Below are 18954 nucleotides of genomic sequence, written 5' to 3'. Positions count from 1 at the left end.
AAAAAGTGCAGAGGTGCAAAGATAAAAAGTACGGAAGCCCTAAGTGGACGTGTTTTTTTTTTTTTTTTTACAAGCCGTTTTCTCAATATAACGACTTAATATCTTGTTATAACGAGATACACTGTAGTACCGTTTCAGAAAAACAAAAGCAGCGCATTACGGAAGGAAATAAACCTGGCGTTACAATCGTTTAAACCGGATAAATCACACGGACGGCAAAACGAAAGTGCTAGAATAATGTCAGTGTTTGGAGAATTGTAACGTTTTATATAGCATATTTGCTTGCAGCCTCCACTGGAACACAACAGAAATGGTCAGAAGTGAACTCTTCTTTGTATGCAGCCTTCAGGAAGGATAACTGTTACTGTGCACTGCTGTGAGGCCCAATACAATCACTAGCTAATAAGCGATAGTGCTCAGGTTTGCTAAAATGGAAACATTTTTGGCATCATGAGCGTTGTTAAGCATTGTGACGCAGACTGCTTTGATATCGTGAGTGCGAACAAAATGGAGGGTATCAAGTCGTTAAGTTGTCTGCTGTAATGTTGTGTGAAGCCGTGCTTAGACTGCGTGTGTTTGGGGATAATGCTGTTAGACTGAGAGAAAGAGTCACTTAACAGAAACGTGGAAGGAATACTGTAAAGCGTAACGTTGTTCCCGAACTGTAACGTGGACAGACTGCAGAATAAAGCCACGATGTTTTGTCGTGAACCGCCTTCACCCGCAGAGAGCTAAAAGAGGAGCAGAGAGCACAACATGAGCGAGCGAGCCGGGGATACCGCGAGCGTTCCCGGTTCCTCCGGCCTCAGCTGCGGCACCGGGCTTAGTCTCAGCGGGGGCAGAGGGCTCCCGGGGCGGGTCAGGAGTTTGTCCTCTCCTGCTCCTCCAGGAAGACTGACGTCTCTCAGGACCAGGGACCTGACTCTGGGGGGAGTCCTAAAAAAGCCAAAGGTAAAGAGTGACAACCCAGAGGGGTGGAAGCATGAATATACATTTTCCTTTATGAAATTTATGCACTGAAAAACTGACACCATGTTAAGTTTGAGAAATAAACAACTGTAATAAACAATTGTGGCAAAATGTTAATACTTTTTCTGACAACATTTTAATGATGAAATTAATGTTATCTGACAAAAAACACCAAATATTATTTTTTTTATTATTCTAGTAAATGTATATTTGATTTGCATATTGTGTGAAACTAAACTGCTTTTCTTAACTCTAAATTTGATGTACATCATGTAGGAAGAGAGAAGGAGAGAGTAGTAAATTATTATATTATATCATTATATTAAATTAGATGGGTTTTTTTAGGTCATATTCTGTTTTCTTTGTTTGTTTTTTACCTTCATTATGTTCTCTTTTTTTTTCTTTTCGCTAATATTTAGGTAAGTTTCTTATCATTTTTTTGTTGTTGTTTTGGGGTTTGTTTGTGTGTTTTCTTAACCTTTGTTCTCTTTTTCTGCAAATTTTTATATTATTATTACATTAATAACACTTTTTTGATAATCAGTTAATGTCCTTGTTTGTTTTTTGTTTTTTTTTAAAAACCTTTTTCCTGTTTGTTTTCTTTCTAATTTTCATGTAATTTTCTTTTAAATTGATACAAATGTCTTGCTAAGTTTGCGGGATGCTTTGCTAAGTTGCTCAGTGTCTCCTTTAAAAAAAAAATAAATCAAGCATATTTTTATCAGGTTTTAAAGGGTTGAACACAGACTGCAGCTTTTATATCAAGTATAATCCATGACATATTTACTATCCTTCAGTTGAAATTACTGACAGCTAAAGGGTACCAGAATCAAACATGATTGCATGTAATATTTATATAGTCAAAACAACTGGGGTCATTTTGACCACAATATAAAATAATTGTAATAGGCCCATTGTCATTCAAACATTTTTCTTTCAATACAAAAGTAGACAGAGACACTGGTCTCAGCATGGCCCCCTGTCAAAATAAAGGTTGAATAAATGTAATTCAAATGTAGAAATAATAGTTTAGTTCTCTCATAGTGGATTAAAAGAATAATGTGACAGAGTTTGCACAGTGAGAAAACACATTTGCTTCTTTCACAGGGACTTCAGGGGTCAGGGTCAGCTTTTAGAGTTACTAAGAACCTTGTGGTTTGATGGCTGCTCTCATGAGTTAATAGGAGGGTCACAATTTGAAAAGATAGTCTACTAGTTGGAAAGAACGTATCATTACTAACATGCAAAATAAGCCATAGTCCTTTCATATTGAATCTGGCAGCTAGAAAATAATTAATATACCACATTGTTGCACCTTTGTTATTAAATCTAAAAATAGACATACTTGGTATTAACAATGTTTTGTGCTTCTTCCTGTTCTCCATTTTTTATTTTTCCAAAAGAAAACCTTTGAGCCAAACGTCCACGCTGTAAGGAAAAGCAAAGATGAGTGAGTGGACATTAATGAGCTCCTCCTTTTAAACAATGAAAGTTTGAAGCATTGCATATTCTCTGCTGTTAGTAAGTAGTGTAAAGCCTAATAGGTATTAATATCGTGTCTGATTTTTCCCCAGGTTAAAGGAGGAGATCCGTGTAGCTCCAAAAAAGGAGAGAAGAGAGAGGGATGAGAGGAAGAGAGAGAACAGAGGGAAGAGGAGAGAGAGAGCCTCAAACCATCCAGTCTCACTCCATCTTTGAACAGGGTCCTGCTGACACCCTTCGCAAATCAGGTTCTTTTTTAATATCCTTTTTTTCTGTTAAATTCAAGCCTGCACACCTGAGGTTTATTACACATACATGACAGGAGCACGCACAATCAACACGTGTCTCTGCTCAGGCTGGCGTGGTGCCACAGACCCGCACGACTCCAGCACCTCTCCTGTATGTAAAGTGGTGAAGAAAGAGAGGACGGACTCAGAGGAGGATGAAGATGAGATACTCAGTAAACTGCAGAGGGATGATGTGAGTACTTCCTGCCAGCTGCCACACCTCAAAGGACAGATTTGCTAATTTTTTCAAGTCTTTCTTCAAACAAGAGTCAGGTGCCCATATGACTCAGTTGTATTAATAGTTTCTCCTGAAGTTCATGTGAAATTTATCTGAGGCAATCTAGTCAGATTAGTCAGTCTGATTAAGTAGTTATCATCCCCACTGCGATATTTGTACAAGATGTCCCCTCTGTGTGGCCATCCCTCCACCTCAGCTCAGCAAGCACAATGTCTATGGAGACACAAATATTGAGTTTGGTACCAAAAATGAACTAATAAATCCACCAATTTATTTGTCACATGCATTAAGGGTTTGGCCAGCGTAAGAATTTTCAACCCGGTTTGATATGAATTCTTAGGGCCTGTTTTAATATTACACAAACTCACAAAATGTGCCTGTCAAAATCAAGCTTTAAAAAATACTATACATTAATATTATTTTCTACTGTCATTTGGTTATTTTTTTAGCCAACATCAGTCCTAATCATGTTAAATGTTCAGAAAATTTCAGAATTTTAACCCTTTAAATGCCATGTATTTGTCATGATGCCATTACGTTTTTAGATGAAAAAAAGCCCACAAAAATGATTTTAATATACTACATGCAAAGTAAATTATTATTTTTTTGATTATCACAGCCTGGGATATGTCAGTGATTAGTAGCAACATTGATCTTTATACATTGTTATTTTTTACACATTGTTATTCAAATACTTACACTCATACCGCTCTAAACACTAAATGCGCTTTTCAAAAACAGGCTATAAAAAATATAATACATTAATATGATTTTCTACTTTCATTGAGTTTATTTTTTTTCACACTGCCTGCTGCCTGTCACATTGTGTAATGTTTGAGCTTTCTGTCCACAGTGGATCCAGTAAATTTGCACTTCTAAATTTTATCAGTTGTGGTCACTAATGCTGTATGTTGCACCCACAGTTCATAGACGACCCAGGTCTGAGGAATGACACCAAGCTGAAACCCATCCAGCTGCCTCTGTGTCAGTCCAGCAGCTTCAGTAAGAGTCAACCTCTTACAACCACCACTGCATGTGAGAGAACCACATCTGACCACTTCTGCTGTCTCACCACAAACAGTGTCACATTACATGTTAACAAGGAGCTCATTGCAGGACACTCACATCAAGTGACATATTCCACACTGTAGAATTTCACAAGTTGATTTTTTTAAATAAAAAAAATAAAAGAAACCAATTGCCTTGAAAAAAATGTAAGTAAATATCATTACAGAAAAGTTCAAGCAGCGCGCACATCCAAAAGTGATAAAAACTAGGTGCTGGACCAAGCAAAAAAAAACAGATGGAAAGAGCAAATAAAGTCTGCACACTAGTGCATGCTCCCATAAAAATGTATTCGATTACCTCCACACGTGTGATGTTTCGGGCATTAGCCATGACATGACATGACATTACACATAACATGACTCAGTGTCTTGAAAGGGATAGTGGGGGTTTTTTGAAGTGAGGCCTGTGGGCCATAAGTTGAGTATCACTGGCCTTTAGTGAGAGATAGGTCAGTGTGAGAGTAGAGAGTGTGTGGAACATGTGGCTATAAAATGACCTCCATGCCTTCCATGTCAGTGCATGATCAGTAGTCATCTGCTGCAGTCTGTTACTGTGCTGACATGTTTTTGGTTGTCCTGTTGGCAGTTCCGGAGAACGCTCAAGTGTTCAGACCTCCATCCTGTCGAGCTCAGAATAGAGCAGGCTACAGCAAAACACAGCTGCCCAAACCAGAGCAGCCGTCTGTGATGGAGCTGCTGCAGGATCTCAGCCTTTCTGGCAGAGAGGAGATCTTCTTCATGCAGTTACCTGACAGCATGCCAGGCACAGTGTCTGGACCGATGACCGACGGCCCTGTACGATCCACAGCAGAGAAACCCACCAAGAAGGAAGGCAAGTCTGAAGACAAGAAGCCTACATATCTACAAGCACGTGTGAGTAAACAGAACAACACTAAAACCGTCATGTTGACACAGCAACATATCTGGAGTTGCTATTCAGCAGAATGTGTGGTGTGTCGCATATAGTACATACATGCAAATAAGTGTCTTTATTTGTGCACACAGTAACCCTTTGAAACCTGGATCGACGTGACTTGTCTTGTACTGCATTCTGACGCCTTCCACAGGCATTTAAAGCGTTTAAGCATTTAAAGCATTTAAACGGGGTGGAGGGTTCTCTGGAGCTGATCTATTGAAAACATGGGGAGAAGACATTATACAACCTGACAAGAAATGTCACACACACTGCAAGACTAATCAATTAATGAGTCGTTAATTTTATATATTAAGTGCTTACAATTTGCAACCTTAACCTATATATAGATAGGTAATATAATAATAATATAATAATGATGAGTGCTTTTTTTTAGGTCTTTCCTTATTTTGTTATATTGTCTTATTTTTATTTCTGCTAGTTTAGTTCTTTTTACCTTTTTACTAATTTTGTGATACATTTCTGGGTAATTTCTTCCTAAATTGCTTTCTTGCCTTTTTTTACATGTTTTTGAAAGAAATTAAGCCAATCTCCTTAGGTTTCAAAAAGGTTAAGTGTATAGCATGGCACATTCAATGGCTCCCCTCTTTGTGATCCTGTTGGGAAACCTTTTTACTCTGTGATATATGAAATCCTCCTGCGGCATGTGGCTTGTAACCTTGTAGAGGAGTTGGGCGTAACCTACCTCGTCTCACAAACAGTCCAGCTGGTGCAGAGAAGAGAAAACCTCAATGCATCAGTGAAAAAGTTTGCACATTGTGCCAGAACAGAGCCCTGTTATCCAAAATGTTTCAGTAGTGCTTCAAAAGAGAAGCTTAATAACAGACGATGTCCCTGTCCAACAGACTGTCTTACATATACACATTTTTGTATAATTCTTTTGGCATTAAATTAGTCAAACATATCAGTTGTTGGCCTTTTCAGGCCAAAAAAAGCAAGTGTCAGTCAGTTACGAATACGTTGTGCGTCCCTGTCTGTCATCAGGAGGCTGCAGTGAAGGATAGCTGTCCTGTGCTGTCACAGCTCCCAGAGGGATTTTTGGGTAAACTGCAGATCAGGAAGTCAGGGAAGGTGGAGCTGAAGCTGGGTCACATCATCATGGACGTCTCTGAGGGAGCTGCATTCTCCTTCCTGCAGGTACTTACTCTGTGTGTGTGTGTGTGTGTGTGTGTGTGTGTGTGTGTGTGTGTGTGCGTGTGTGTGTGTGTGTGTCTGTGCATGCGTGGGTGCATGTGCATATGTGTGTCTGTGTGTCTTGAAAATCCCTGAGAGAGCAGTGTCTGCACTAGTTATGTAAATGCACAAATTATTTTCATGCTGCATTTGTATATTTATCAGTAATTTCTATGTTTGTGTGTATTGGCTAACAATTTGTGCAAATTGACCCCTCTCAATAAAATACCTTAAATAAAAAAGCCCTTTTTAGTTACACAGCTTGCTCATGAAACTTTTAAAAACAACAAAAAAGAGCCTGCCTCAAGGAAGTGGTATATTTAAAAAAAACATAGCTAGATCATATTCTTTAAAAAAATACAGTAAACAATTGTAGATTTTTTGAAGCCGCTTTTAATATTTTTTGTAGGAAAACATGTACAGTAAGTAACCCTTTCAACCCTTTCTTGTAAGAGACTTCTAAGAGTTAGTCAGTTTTGTTTATGTTTTTGTTGATATATGCAAAAATGGGAAGATGAGACCTGCTTTGTGTTGTGATGGTGTCTTGTAATCCCATATGGGATGGCCCAGAGTCTGGCATGACACAGAAATAAAAACTAACTAATTAGTATAAACTCTTTTTACCAGTTAGTCCTTTTACTCTGGATTTTTATCCATGTGGGGTTACTTTTTCTCCAGTGATGTGATTGGTCAGAGGTCAGGGGTTTGACAGGTTGTTATCCCACACCCTGCTGCTGCAAGGCACTCTAACTGTTCAGTGTGAGTAACCATGGTGATTTATCCCAGTAAAAAGTAAACCAGCTTTACAAACCCAGTGTTAATCCTGAAGTTATCTCGCTAACTCCAAAGCCTGCTTTGTAATCCAGACCTCTGATGATCTCAATCAGTAATCCTGAGTCAGTATGTGATTAGGAAAACAAAGCCATTCTGTCACTGTTAATATAGCAGCCATCTCTCCTCCTTCCTTCTGCAGCAACTGGTGTCTGTGCGTCTGTCTGATGGTCGAACTGGAGAAATGATGGTGTTGGGAAACGTCCACCACAAACTGGTCTTATCTCCCGACTTCCAGGCTTTACTGAGAGAAGCTGCAACACAGCAGCAACAAGGACTTTGAGGATGTCTCATTGACTGCACAGACAGTCAACAGCTGAACAGTGGACTCTGTGACATAAGGACATATTAGTTTGAGTATTGTTGCATTCCTGATCCTCACCAACAGATGAGAGTAAAAAGGAACGTCTGTTCTCCATACCTCTTCTCTGAGTTTTATAGGCAGCTATGTACAGTAGGTGACCCTCAGTAACCTGTTTTTATCATTTTTATGCTTTGATTTAGTTTTTGTTGTTTAACCTCCTGTGAAAGCAAAGCATTCTGTCAGAATTTGAATGAGGTTTTTCCCTCTGATGTGAAGACACTGCCACATGTAACCTACCCCCATGAGGACCATTGCAGCTGTTACCTGATCTCAGACCACCATTTACACTCGGTCAGTCCTACACACACCAGCAGAGAGCAGGAGACTCACTCAACACCAGCATAAGTCAGCACCCAGAGAAACAGCGAGGACATTCACACCCATCATCAGAGACCATACCTGAGCAGAGACAGATAATGTTATTGTGTGTGTGGCTCAGGTTCCAGACTTTGGTCAACAAAACCACAGAGTCATTAAATTATTACCTGACAGGTGCTTTGATAACTGAACTTTAATATCTGCACTGAGCTCCTGTTATTCTCATCATGTGTGTGATGTTTAGTTTTCAGAAGGTCAAATGGTGCAAAGCACACATACTGCAGTCACTGTACTGATGCACAGCTGCAGTTTGTAAGTTATGTTGCATTTAACTTAGATATAGTTGTATTCCATTGTTAATATTAAGATGTTTGTTTTGTTGGTTTATTGGATCTGCATGTTTTTTTTGCTACCTTGACATCAATAAAGTTTTCACTCTTCTCAGATTAAGCATCAGTTTCATAGAGCAATTTAACAACAGAAGTTGTAAATCCAGATGTTGCTGACCTCTTGATGAAACAGTGATGTCAAGTCTTTATATTGAATATGAAGGCTTTAGGGGGATCTATTAGCAGGAATGCAATATAATATTCATCATTATGTTTTCAGTTGTGTATAATTACCTGAAACTAAGAAGTGCTGTGTTTTCTTTACCTTAGATAGTCAACTTACGGCCTGTGGGCCAAATCTGGCCCCTATAACGGTCCCAACTGTTTTTTAATTCACAATAAAAGTAAAGTGATTCACACTGGGAATTGCTTTTGTTCTTTTAGTATATATAAACATGCCAGAGTGCACAAAAGAGCATTGAAATAGTTGTTTATTTAAAAAAAAAAAAAGTCCTAGTTAAGCCCCAAATCCTGAAATCCTAGAAATGTCCAAAAACCGTAGTGATGTGCTAACATTGTGGAAATGTCCTTAAATCAAAGAAATGTACCAGAATCCTAGAAACATCCTGAAATCCTAGAAGTGTCCTGGAATCCTAGAAACAGCCTAAAATGTCCTAAAATCCTGAAACATTGTAAAATTCTAGAAGTGTCCTGGAATCCTAGAAACAGCCTAAAATGTCCTAAAATCCTACAAACGTCCTAAAATCCTATCGTGAAATCTTAGAAATGTCCCAATCCAAGAAACGTTCTGAAATTGATAAATTATAATAAGTAAAACGAATAGTAAATAATAAAGATACCAGTGCCCCCTGCTGGACAGAGATTGAACTGAAACAATGCATCCGATGTAGTGTAACAATAGAAAATTGTCTCCATGTGATGTGGTCACAGACAGTCTCCGTGTGGGGCAAAAAATAACTTTGACATGGTTGTCTAAATTCTTGTTTTTGCACATGAAATGATCCCGTTCAGACCATGTATGTATTATAGTGAAGTTCCGACCGACGAACGGGATGTAAGGTTGATGCCATGGATCTATTAAAATTGGTTGATGCTCAAATGGATCGTCCGTAGGGAGGTGGGAGGGATCTCACAGCAAAATCAACCAATCACAGCAGCGTGTAGTGTCTGGCAGATTTTTTTCAGTTTATCAGTCTTATAGACTGTATATAATATCTGTGTCTTTACATACAGTCGGGGGCCGATGGTTCCCTCTCCGAGGATGGAGGGAGTGTTTCGGAATTCTCCGAGGAGTTCTGATCCCCGGTAAACCTACCCGCCTTCTGTCCCCGACCACGTGTTCTGCTTCGGCGTTCCTGATCTGCTCCGCTGGTAAAGACTCCTCCGCCTGGCTCCGACGACTCTGCTGCCTGATCCCCACTGGTACCGCTGCATTCACGGACTGCTCTGCTGGCTTCGAAACCTCCTGTTCCCGACCATTCTTCCGCTCTCTCCTCGACGGTACCTCCACATGAGCCGCCGACCCGTCGGACTACGGGGTTTCCTCGTCATCGCCGCCGAGTGCAGTAAGCTTCGTTTCTTCGCACCGCTCACCCTCCAGAGACTTTGTTTGGGATTCCCATTCGAAGAACGAACTTTGTGCATTGCTGCTTTACCTTGCTTCGTGCATTATTTGTGCTGGGTTAAATAAACGTCATTACCAACTATTCCTGTTTACCGGTGTACTGCATCTGGGTCCACACCACACCCGTTACACATGGAGGCTTCGAAAAGTCCCCGGACATTATATGGAGAGACAAAACTCAGACTTTCGCTAAATAGATTTGCATTGATTTACAATATACACGGAGCGCATTTTATGTAGTTTCATTATTATATGGGTTTTTTTTTTAAATAAAATGTGCTAATATTTGAAGATTAATGTTAACAGCTAGGGTTAGATTAGACATCTCACACTCAGGAGATTCACACATTTCAGCCTCTCAAGAGTCAGAGGCAGTAGAAGAAAAGCGAGTGCTAAATAAGGGTTAAAATATGATTAAAATACAAAAAATAAACTATATTGTAAAACACAAAATATATAATATATATATGTATCGTACTTTTAAATATAAAATGTATAATTACATAGCATAAATATGAGTGATGTGGATAGAACATATATGGTTATGCTGACATATTTTAGACTTACCATGGTAAAGGAGCAGGTTACTGTTTATTGCTTTTATATATAAACATGTGTAATTTATTTATCTTTGTCTTTCTACTGACTTACTTACTGCAATTAATTAATTTAATTAATAAACAATAAAACATAAATAGCACATCAAGCAGTTGGTATATGTCCTTCTTTTGTTCTTTTGTGGTGTCCTCTCAGATAGTCTCCACCATGCTTTGTTGTGCTGCACAGGGACCATCCAGGCATGAAGAGAAAGGCAAGCTGACACGCAGATGAGGAAAATGTTGTTGATAAATGCCAGCAGAAGTAGTCTTACACTCACCAAAGATTACAACTACAAAAAAATATGAGGTAATCATTTTCAAAAACTGCATTAGAACATTTTACCCAAACAAAGAGCACACCATTGGGAAGCCTTGTATATGGTTTAGTAAAAATAAGGAAAAGGGAAAGGCTTGCAGAAGACAGGGAGCTGATACTCAGGATGAGGGTGCTGTCTTAGTGCAGGGAGTCTCCAGGCTCTATTGAATCCTGTGTAGCTCTTTTGCTGAAAGAGGGAGGGAGAAAAGGACAGGAGGGTTAGACATACCTTTATAGGCCTGGGTGGGAAACCACTTTGGGAGATGAGGCGTGTTTGTTCCCCAACTTCAGTTATGGAACTTTGTCAGTTGTGTTAAGTTTGCGCTTCTCATAGTGAAATACTCACTTGGAAATTAGCTTTTGCTGTGCTAACCTCAGCATTTGTCTATGGTGTTTCATATGAAAGGTCTACAAATATTGATCCTTTTTTAATAATTTATCAGCCTTTGATCCTCTGTCAGCCTGCCCGTCCCTGTGTCCAAGCTTTTTCCTTTGTTTAAAAAAGTCTAGGCTACTTCACTGTTCTATGTCGTTACGCTACTGTGAATATAAGTGAGTTATTTTGATACAAAGTGTAAACCACTGCATGTGAATGCATGAATTAGTCAGATCTGTGCTCTAGAGGAGAGCCTTCATCAGGCTGTGTAATATTGCCCTCTACTGGATTTATACGTTAATGAACTGCACTAAACTAGAGACTTCTGTGTTTTTATAACCCGCTTCAAAACAGTTTCTCGAGCAACCAGTGCTCCTATTGTAAGTTACCAATATACAATAACATGATTAGATATATAACAACATAATAACAAATAATATAATGCAGTAGTGTAACAATTTCAGTGTTTAGAATAATTCCCCATTAAGCCTAGTACCTTTCATTTTTCTAAATGATTTACCCTGTGATCTCATTCAGGTCCTCCAGCTTCCCTCCCTTTGCCATCAATGGAAAATCAGCTAAGCAGAAACATAATATAGACAAATGGAGCCAACAGAATCCCAAAGCTAAAAACAGTCACCCTTAAATTATGTTTCTGTTTACGGTAAAGTTTTTTTTACATTGTTTATTAGTCTCAAATATGCACTCTTAGTCCATATCAAAACTTATGTACTATAAAATACCACTCTGCTATCAAGCACCATGTTATCTTTAACAAAGCAAACATGTAACTCACACTCAGCTGTAAAATAAATCACACAAGCCTTTTCTCCCCTTTAACTCCTTAATGTTAGATGAAATTACTCAAGAGCAGGACATTTTAAATTAACAGGCTGTTAGCGGCTAACAATATGGTGTTCAGTATATAGAGTACAGTGCACTAACGTTAGCTTACTCTGTTAGCATATCTGTTATTGCTTTGTAAATCTACAAATTTAATATATGCTTTAAAGCACATGTTAATTTAGCTAACTGTGGAAGTTATTCCTTGTGTTGAATAACAGACTGCATAGCTTCTTGTCGATGCTCTTTTATTTTAGCTCCCGTGAAAGCAACCGTACAGTACAGCTATGCCTAGAACTACTTTTCTAACGGCTCTCTGTAACACCTACTGTGAAACCCAATCAATGCGCATGTAAACATACGCACGAAAATAGTCCCTGAATAACACACTCACGTGACATCTCCCCTCTTTTGAGTTGAAGACATAAACATATGTAAACAATAACCAAAACCTGCAGTGTCTCTTCTTCAAGTAGCTACATAACAGAAGCAGGTAACAATAAGAGAAAATAGCAATTAACCCATAGGTCTGATGTACTAACTGTGTAGGTTGGTATTACACTCAGTAACTTAAACAACACATAAAATGATGCTTCACTTGTCAGCTTCTTGTAAACAAAGCAGGAAAATACTATAACACCACAAGAAGAATAACATTAGCAGTGCACATCAGCATTCATTTCCTTCTTTGGTGTTTTTTTTTTTTTTTTCCTGAGGTTATGGGGTAGACTGCCCATTCACCTCCATAGCTACCGGAGATTATTCTGCTCCATTGTTGGCAAGCTATATGTTAAGTTAACACAAAGTCTTTAAATCGGTCAGGAGGACGGATGACTCTTCCTCTGGAAGTCACCTGAGCCTGATCATGGGGGTGTCTCCCAGGCTCTGCTGGAACAGTCTCTCTGACAGGTGAATCTGGAGGTGAGCACAAACGTGATGAAGGTTGCTCACTCGCCTGTGTGCTCTCTGTTTTATCTGGCTGTTGAACAGGAAGGAAGGTTGGGCGAAGGTGACGCCTGTTCCTCCGCAGTGTTCCACGGTCCGTCTGGATCAGGTAGGACTTCGGTGTTGTGTGTGGCTGTTGGACTGTCCGTGCTGTCTTCCATCCTGACTCCCCGTCAAGTTTCACCACCACGCTCTCTCCTTGACTGAGAGGTGGGAGTGCTCTGACGCCATGGCGGTTGTTGTAAGTGCGTCTGTAGTTCTCTTTCGCCTTTTCATCAGCTTTACGCACCTTAGTGAAGTCGGGCCACTGAGGACAGAGGACTTTGTCGATTGTGGGCACAGTTGTCTTGATTTGACGGCCCAACATCAGCTGTGCAGGACTGGCACCCGTGGCTTGTAGCGGTGTGGCCCTGTAGCTCATGAGGGCCAGGAACGGGTCAGCCTGCTGGAGAATCCTTTTCGCCGTCTGGACAGCTCTCTCAGCCTCACCGTTGGACTGGGGATAGTGAGGGCTGGAGGTGATGTGTTTGAAATCATATGCCACAGAAAAGCTTTGAAACTCCTTACTTGAAAACTGTCGCCCATTGTCTGTGTGTAGCTCATCTGGACACCCCCACCTGGCGAAGATGTTCTTCAGTCGTGCACAGGTGGTCCCGCTAGTCATGTCAGGTAGGTGGGCTATTTCCAGATAGCGAGAGAAATAGTCAATGACAATCAGATAGTTTTTCTTTGCATATTCACAGATGTCTGCTCCGATCTTTTGCCAGGGCCTTTGTGGTAGCGGTGTCGTCATCAGAGGCTCCTTCCTCTGTGTTGGTCTGGTTTGCATGCATTCAGGGCACTTGGTCACCAGCTCTTGGATCTCACTCTCCAGCCCGGGCCACCACACACTCGTGCGTGCCCTCTCGCGACACTTGGTGATGCCCTGGTGCCCATCATGCAAACAGTGGAGTATGTCACCTCTCATACTGTGTGGGACGACGATACGGTCTCCATACAACACGAGTCCCTTTGAGGTTGACAGGCTGTTGCCCCATTGGTGGTATGCTTTGGCCTGTACTGGAACGCTCCTCACATGCTTTGGCCACCCCTGGGTCACCAGTCTGCTCACCACCTGCAGGTCGTAGTCTGTGCTTGTCTCCTGCTTGATCTGCTCCAGTTTGGAGGGTGACACAGGCCATGCTGTGTGAGCTGCATCCTCGAACACTGAAACATCGCAGGTCAGTTCTGATATTTCACTCTGTATTGCAGGTAGTGGCTGTCTGGACAGCGTGTCAGCTACTGTCAGTGTTTTCCCCGGCATGTACTCTGCAGCAGGGTTGTATCTCATCAGACGCATGAGCAGACGTTGGCACCTTGGGGGAACCGTGTCAAGGTCTTTGTTATTGATCAGTGGGGCCAGTGGTTTGTGGTCTGTGTGCACTGTGAAGCTGTCCAGCCCGTACAGGTAAGTGGAGAATCTGTCACAGGCCCAAACGACTGCCAAACAGTCCTTCTCTATATGCGCGTAGCGCCTTTCTGCATCAGTCAGCGTTCTGGAGCAGAAGGCTACTGGTTTCAGACCCTCGACATGGCGCTGTAGCAGTACACCACCCAGCCCGTAGCTGCTTGCATCTGCGCTCACTATTGTGGGTTTGTTTACGTCGTAGAATGCAAGTGTGGGTGCTGTGGAGATGAGTTGTTTTACCTTGTTGAAGGCTTCGATTTGTGCTGCGTCCCAGATCCATGCAGCGTCACTTTTCAGCAGGTCGTTGAGGGGATTTATCACCTCCGACAGGTTGGGCAGGTATCTCCCCAGATAATGAACCATGCCCAGGAACCTCCGAAGACCTGGCATGTCGCTTGGTGGCTGCAGCTTGGTGATGGCGCTTACTTTTGAGGGGTCAGGCCGGATGCCGTCTCCATCAATGCGGTGCCCCAAGTAGTTCAGCTGCTTTTGGTGCAGGCGACACTTTCTGTCGTTCAGCTTCAAGCCTGCACTCTTCAGGATCTGCAGGACGTTCTGGAGTCTCTCCTCGTGTTCCTTCTCATCCCTGCCGTGGACGAGAATGTCGTCCATGTACACCTCAACCCCATTCTGGCCTCTGAACAGCACCGACATTTCCCTCTGGAAAATTTCCGGTGCACTGGAGATTCCAAACGGGAGCCGCTTGAAGAAGTATCTCCCCGTGGGTGTGATGAATGTGGTCAGCTTGGCTGTTTCCCTCTCCAGCGGGATTTGCCAGAAGCCACTAGCCGCGTCGAGCAGGGAGAACACACGGGATTCTGCCAGCCGTGGCAGTATGTCGTCTATAGTGGGTAAGACGAACCTTTCCCTCTTTACGGCCATATTGAGTCTCTTGAGGTCGACACAGATTCTCACATCAGCTGTTCTTTTAGGGACCGGGACCATCGGAGCACACCACTCTGTTGGTTCTGTGACTTCCTTGATGACGCCACACTTCACCATTCTCTCCAGTTCTGCTTTGACTTTGAGGAGCATGGGAGCAGATACTCTCCTTGCCGTATTAACACTGTATGGTACAGCGTCATCTCGCAGGCATATTTTTACAGGCTTTATCTTCAAGAGGCCCACATCTGGACCAAACGTGCCTTGGATTTCATCCACTCTTTTCACCAGTCCCATGGCCACTGCGACAGCTCGGCCTAAGAGGTTGCTGCAGCTAGCTGTTTTGACCACGTGGATGTTGAACTTATATTGCTGGCCTTTATACTTCGTTAAAGCCGTGAACTGTCCTAGACCGTCTAGTTTTCCTCCGGGACTGTCAAAGTCCATGTCGTCACTTGCTAGCTGGGGCAGGTGTTTGAGCTTGTGGTAAGTTTCATCCGATATCACGCTGGTATTAGCACCCGTGTCAATCTTAAAGGTCACAGGAGTGTCTCTGATGGTTAGTTTTATAGTCCACGGTGTATTGTGTGGAAGTTATTCCTTGTGTTGAATAACAGACAGCATAGCTTCTTGTCAATGCTCTTTTATTTTAGCTCCCGTGAAAGCAACCTTACAGTACAGCTATATTGCCTAGAACTACTTTTCTAACGGCTCTCTGTAACACCTACTGTGAAACCCGATCAATGCGCATGTAAACATACGCACGAAAATAGTCCATGAATAACACACTCACGTGACACTAACATATGCTGATAATATAAAAAAACGATTCCTTAAACATCTTACCCTGTTAAAGCTCATCACAAATGGTCTTCTCTGCTGCAACCGCACTGCACTGCTAGCAATTAATGCTACTTCCGGGAACTATTGAGATGCTCCATAGTTCCATAGTATTGAGCAAATCAGTGATTGGATGCATCAAAATTTTCTCCAACTCAATAGAGATAAGACCGACATCATTGTCTTTGGGCCATGGAAAGAAAGGCAGAGTGATCGCTCTCACCTTGAATCCCTCTCTCTCATAACTCAGAGTCAAGCAAGAAACCTTGGGTTTATCCTGGACTCTGATTTAAATTTCCACAGTCACTTCAAATCAGTAACTTCATCTGCCTACTGTCATTTAAAAAACATTGCCAGAGTCAGAGGAATAATGTCACAGCAAGACCTTGAAAGGCTCACCCACGGCTTTATTTCCAGTAGGTTAGATTACTGCAACGGTCTGTTTGTAGGCCTTTCAAAACAAGCTGTTCAGCAACTTCAGCTTATTCAGAATGCTGCTGCGAGAGTCCTGACAAAAACTAGGAAATATGACCACATACACTCAGAAAAATGATCCAGGGCCTTAGTAAATATCACAATAATAAAAAGGTATACTACCTTAATAAAATCTCTGAAAATCACTTAAGTGCTTATTTGAGTTGAACATACAAAAATAAATGCTTAAAAATCCAACAGCTAATTTTGTCTTAAATTTACATGTGTTATTTAAGTTTATTTCACAAAAAGAAATGAGTGTTTCAGTAACTAATTATATTTCTCACATATACATAATATTTTCTGTAAATACGAGTGAAAATATTTGAGTATGGAGTAATTATACTGATCAGTTTCAAGAACTTTAATTATTGCTCATTCTAACTCAATAGTCTTCATATCTAACAACAATTTAAGAAAATGAGTAAGTTTTCATGACGTGCCCCATTCGCAGGCAAAGGGTGGATTCATGGGAAATCTATCCTGCATTTTGCAGCAACACGAGGCAAGCAACGGTCTCACAGACGACCACGGTGAATTTATATGGAGGACTATACGTCGGTAAGTAGAGCACTTGCAATTTTATAACGCTGGGTGTTGTTTTTTTCTTTTAAATACTGTCGCCACCATACTGTTGTGCATAAGTTAACTTTGTTGATAGTTTTCTAGCCACCAAATTGCTAAGCTAAGCTAAGTTAAGTTAACACACGGTTCATTCGGTTAACACACAGTTTCACAGGTAACGGACCATCGGACCGTATAAGTTAAGGTTTCACTGCGCACTCTATCTCTCTCTCTCTGTTTTTGGACACCGTGTTTTACTCGGTTTTACTTAGTGTTTTTCTAACATGAGGTTGCGTTGACGTTGATGCGCTCCGATGGGAAGCTCTTGTGGGAACAGCCACGTACTGCCGGAGCTCCGGAGCTACAGGCGTTCCTCACAGAGGCTGCAGCCACCGGCAGAGCTAATAAACACACACACGCAGGGTTTTTTTTTTAGTGTTTACCGCCGTCTGATTATTCTTTTTAGGAGATAAACGTTAGTCTCATTGATGTAATCTAACAACTGTGGCTGCTGCATTAGTTTGAATTAAAAGTTCGTTTGTGTTGATGTGAACACAACAGTCAGTGTGGGAGGATGAGCAGCAGCAGAGTGGCCACGCCGTGACTGTACTCCCTTTGATGTGTGACTGCAGCCAAGCATGTCAAGCATTGTCAAGCCTGTTAAAAATGTTAATGTCTCCTTTACAGCACCAACACTGCTGCAGCACCAAAACTGCTAAAGGAGAGAGGGTGAACAAAGACATAACGGAGGAGGTAAATGGCATCTATTAATAATGTACAGAAGAATTTTATGTTTTTCATATGCAAAAGACCTATCTTTTTCCCCATATTTTTGAAATCTGAACTAAATTACAAATATAAAATTATTCATTAAAATCATTAATTCATGTTTTCATATAAAAATATTCATTCAAATTATTAATTATTTCATGTTTTCCATTAATTATAGTTGTAGATATAATTTACATCAATGTGCATTTTAATTCATTTATTAGAACTGTGTGATAAAAATATTTTAATCCAAAAACTATGTACATGAAATGAAACAGCATTTAATCAGTCTTTTTTTTTTTTTTTTTAAACATTGTAACACTGTTTATCCTCCTTTTTAAGGTGGCGGCCCATGGGCTGGCAATGTAAGCTCTGCACATTTGAGGATTCTTCAAAAGGGGAGCTTCTCAAGCATTATCGAGTCAAGCACGGTACCTATGGTCGTGGCTATTCAGTACCCTGTCTTCATTTAAGCTGTCCTTGCTCCTTTAAAACATGGGGTAGCCTTCGTACACACTTGTCTAGATCCCACAATTCACAGGAAACTGAAGAGTGTGAAGGTGTGCAATCTTTCAGATGTAAAATTTTGACTCGTTTTATCCTTGTACAAAAGACTATTTTCACCATATTAATTCCCATTTGAAAAGACATGAAACCATAGAATGTGCTTATAGTGGATGTGATTTCAAGACTAACATATGTGGAACTTATGCAACGCACAAAAGTAGAAAACACAAGTCCCATTCATGGAAAGACTTAAAGATTGATGTGATCGCAAAGCATCCCGTTGCTACTGAGAATGAAATTGACTTTCTTGTGTTGGAATCTGATGGTCATGTTGATACCACCTTAGAGTTGGATTGTGGAAGGGATACTTCAGGTGAAATAGAGAAAAATATTGGTTCTCTCTTGTTAAAATTGGAAAGCATCTATAATGTCTCTGGCAAGTGTGTTGATGACTTGGTGGAACAGCTTCAATTTATCTGCACGGCATCCACTCAGCATTTTCCAAAGTTAGTGAGTGATATTTTTGCAAAAAATAACTGTGCTGTTGATGAAGCTATTGTTAATGAACTGGTAGACAATCTCTCTAATCCGTTTTCTGCAGCCTTGGGCCCTGACGGCCCCTTTTCTTCTACATTTAAGAGGGTAAAGTATTATAAGGAAAACTTCAGTGTAATTAAGCCAGTAGAGTACATTTTGGATCCAGAGGAGAAAAGTAGCTTTCAATATGTGCCTGTTCTTCTATCCTTGCAGCAA

The 18954-nt window shown here is 40.9% G+C and overlaps 1 protein-coding gene and 1 pseudogene across 1 annotated transcript; one reads left to right on the top strand and one right to left on the bottom strand.

Annotated features, from left to right (window-relative positions):
- Positions 1–756: 756 nt before the first annotated feature.
- LOC121945741 lies at positions 757–7768 on the top strand (annotated as a pseudogene).
- Positions 7769–12561: 4793 nt separating this feature from the next.
- On the bottom strand, positions 12562–15492 carry LOC121945341 (uncharacterized protein K02A2.6-like). The gene has a single exon (XM_042489470.1). The coding sequence runs from the start codon at positions 15490–15492 to the stop codon at positions 12562–12564; it is 2931 nt and encodes a 976-aa protein (XP_042345404.1).
- Positions 15493–18954: the final 3462 nt, after the last annotated feature.

Source organism: Plectropomus leopardus, chromosome 7 (genome assembly GCF_008729295.1).
Source record: "Plectropomus leopardus isolate mb chromosome 7, YSFRI_Pleo_2.0, whole genome shotgun sequence".
Lineage (NCBI taxonomy): Eukaryota > Metazoa > Chordata > Actinopteri > Perciformes > Serranidae > Plectropomus > Plectropomus leopardus.
This window is presented reverse-complemented; position numbering and strand designations above follow the sequence as displayed.

Excerpts from the sequence above, each read along its gene's own strand:
- LOC121945341 (XM_042489470.1), bottom strand. The coding sequence starts at position 15,492 with ATGGACTTTGACAGTCCCGGAGGAAAACTAGACGGTCTAGGACAGTTC.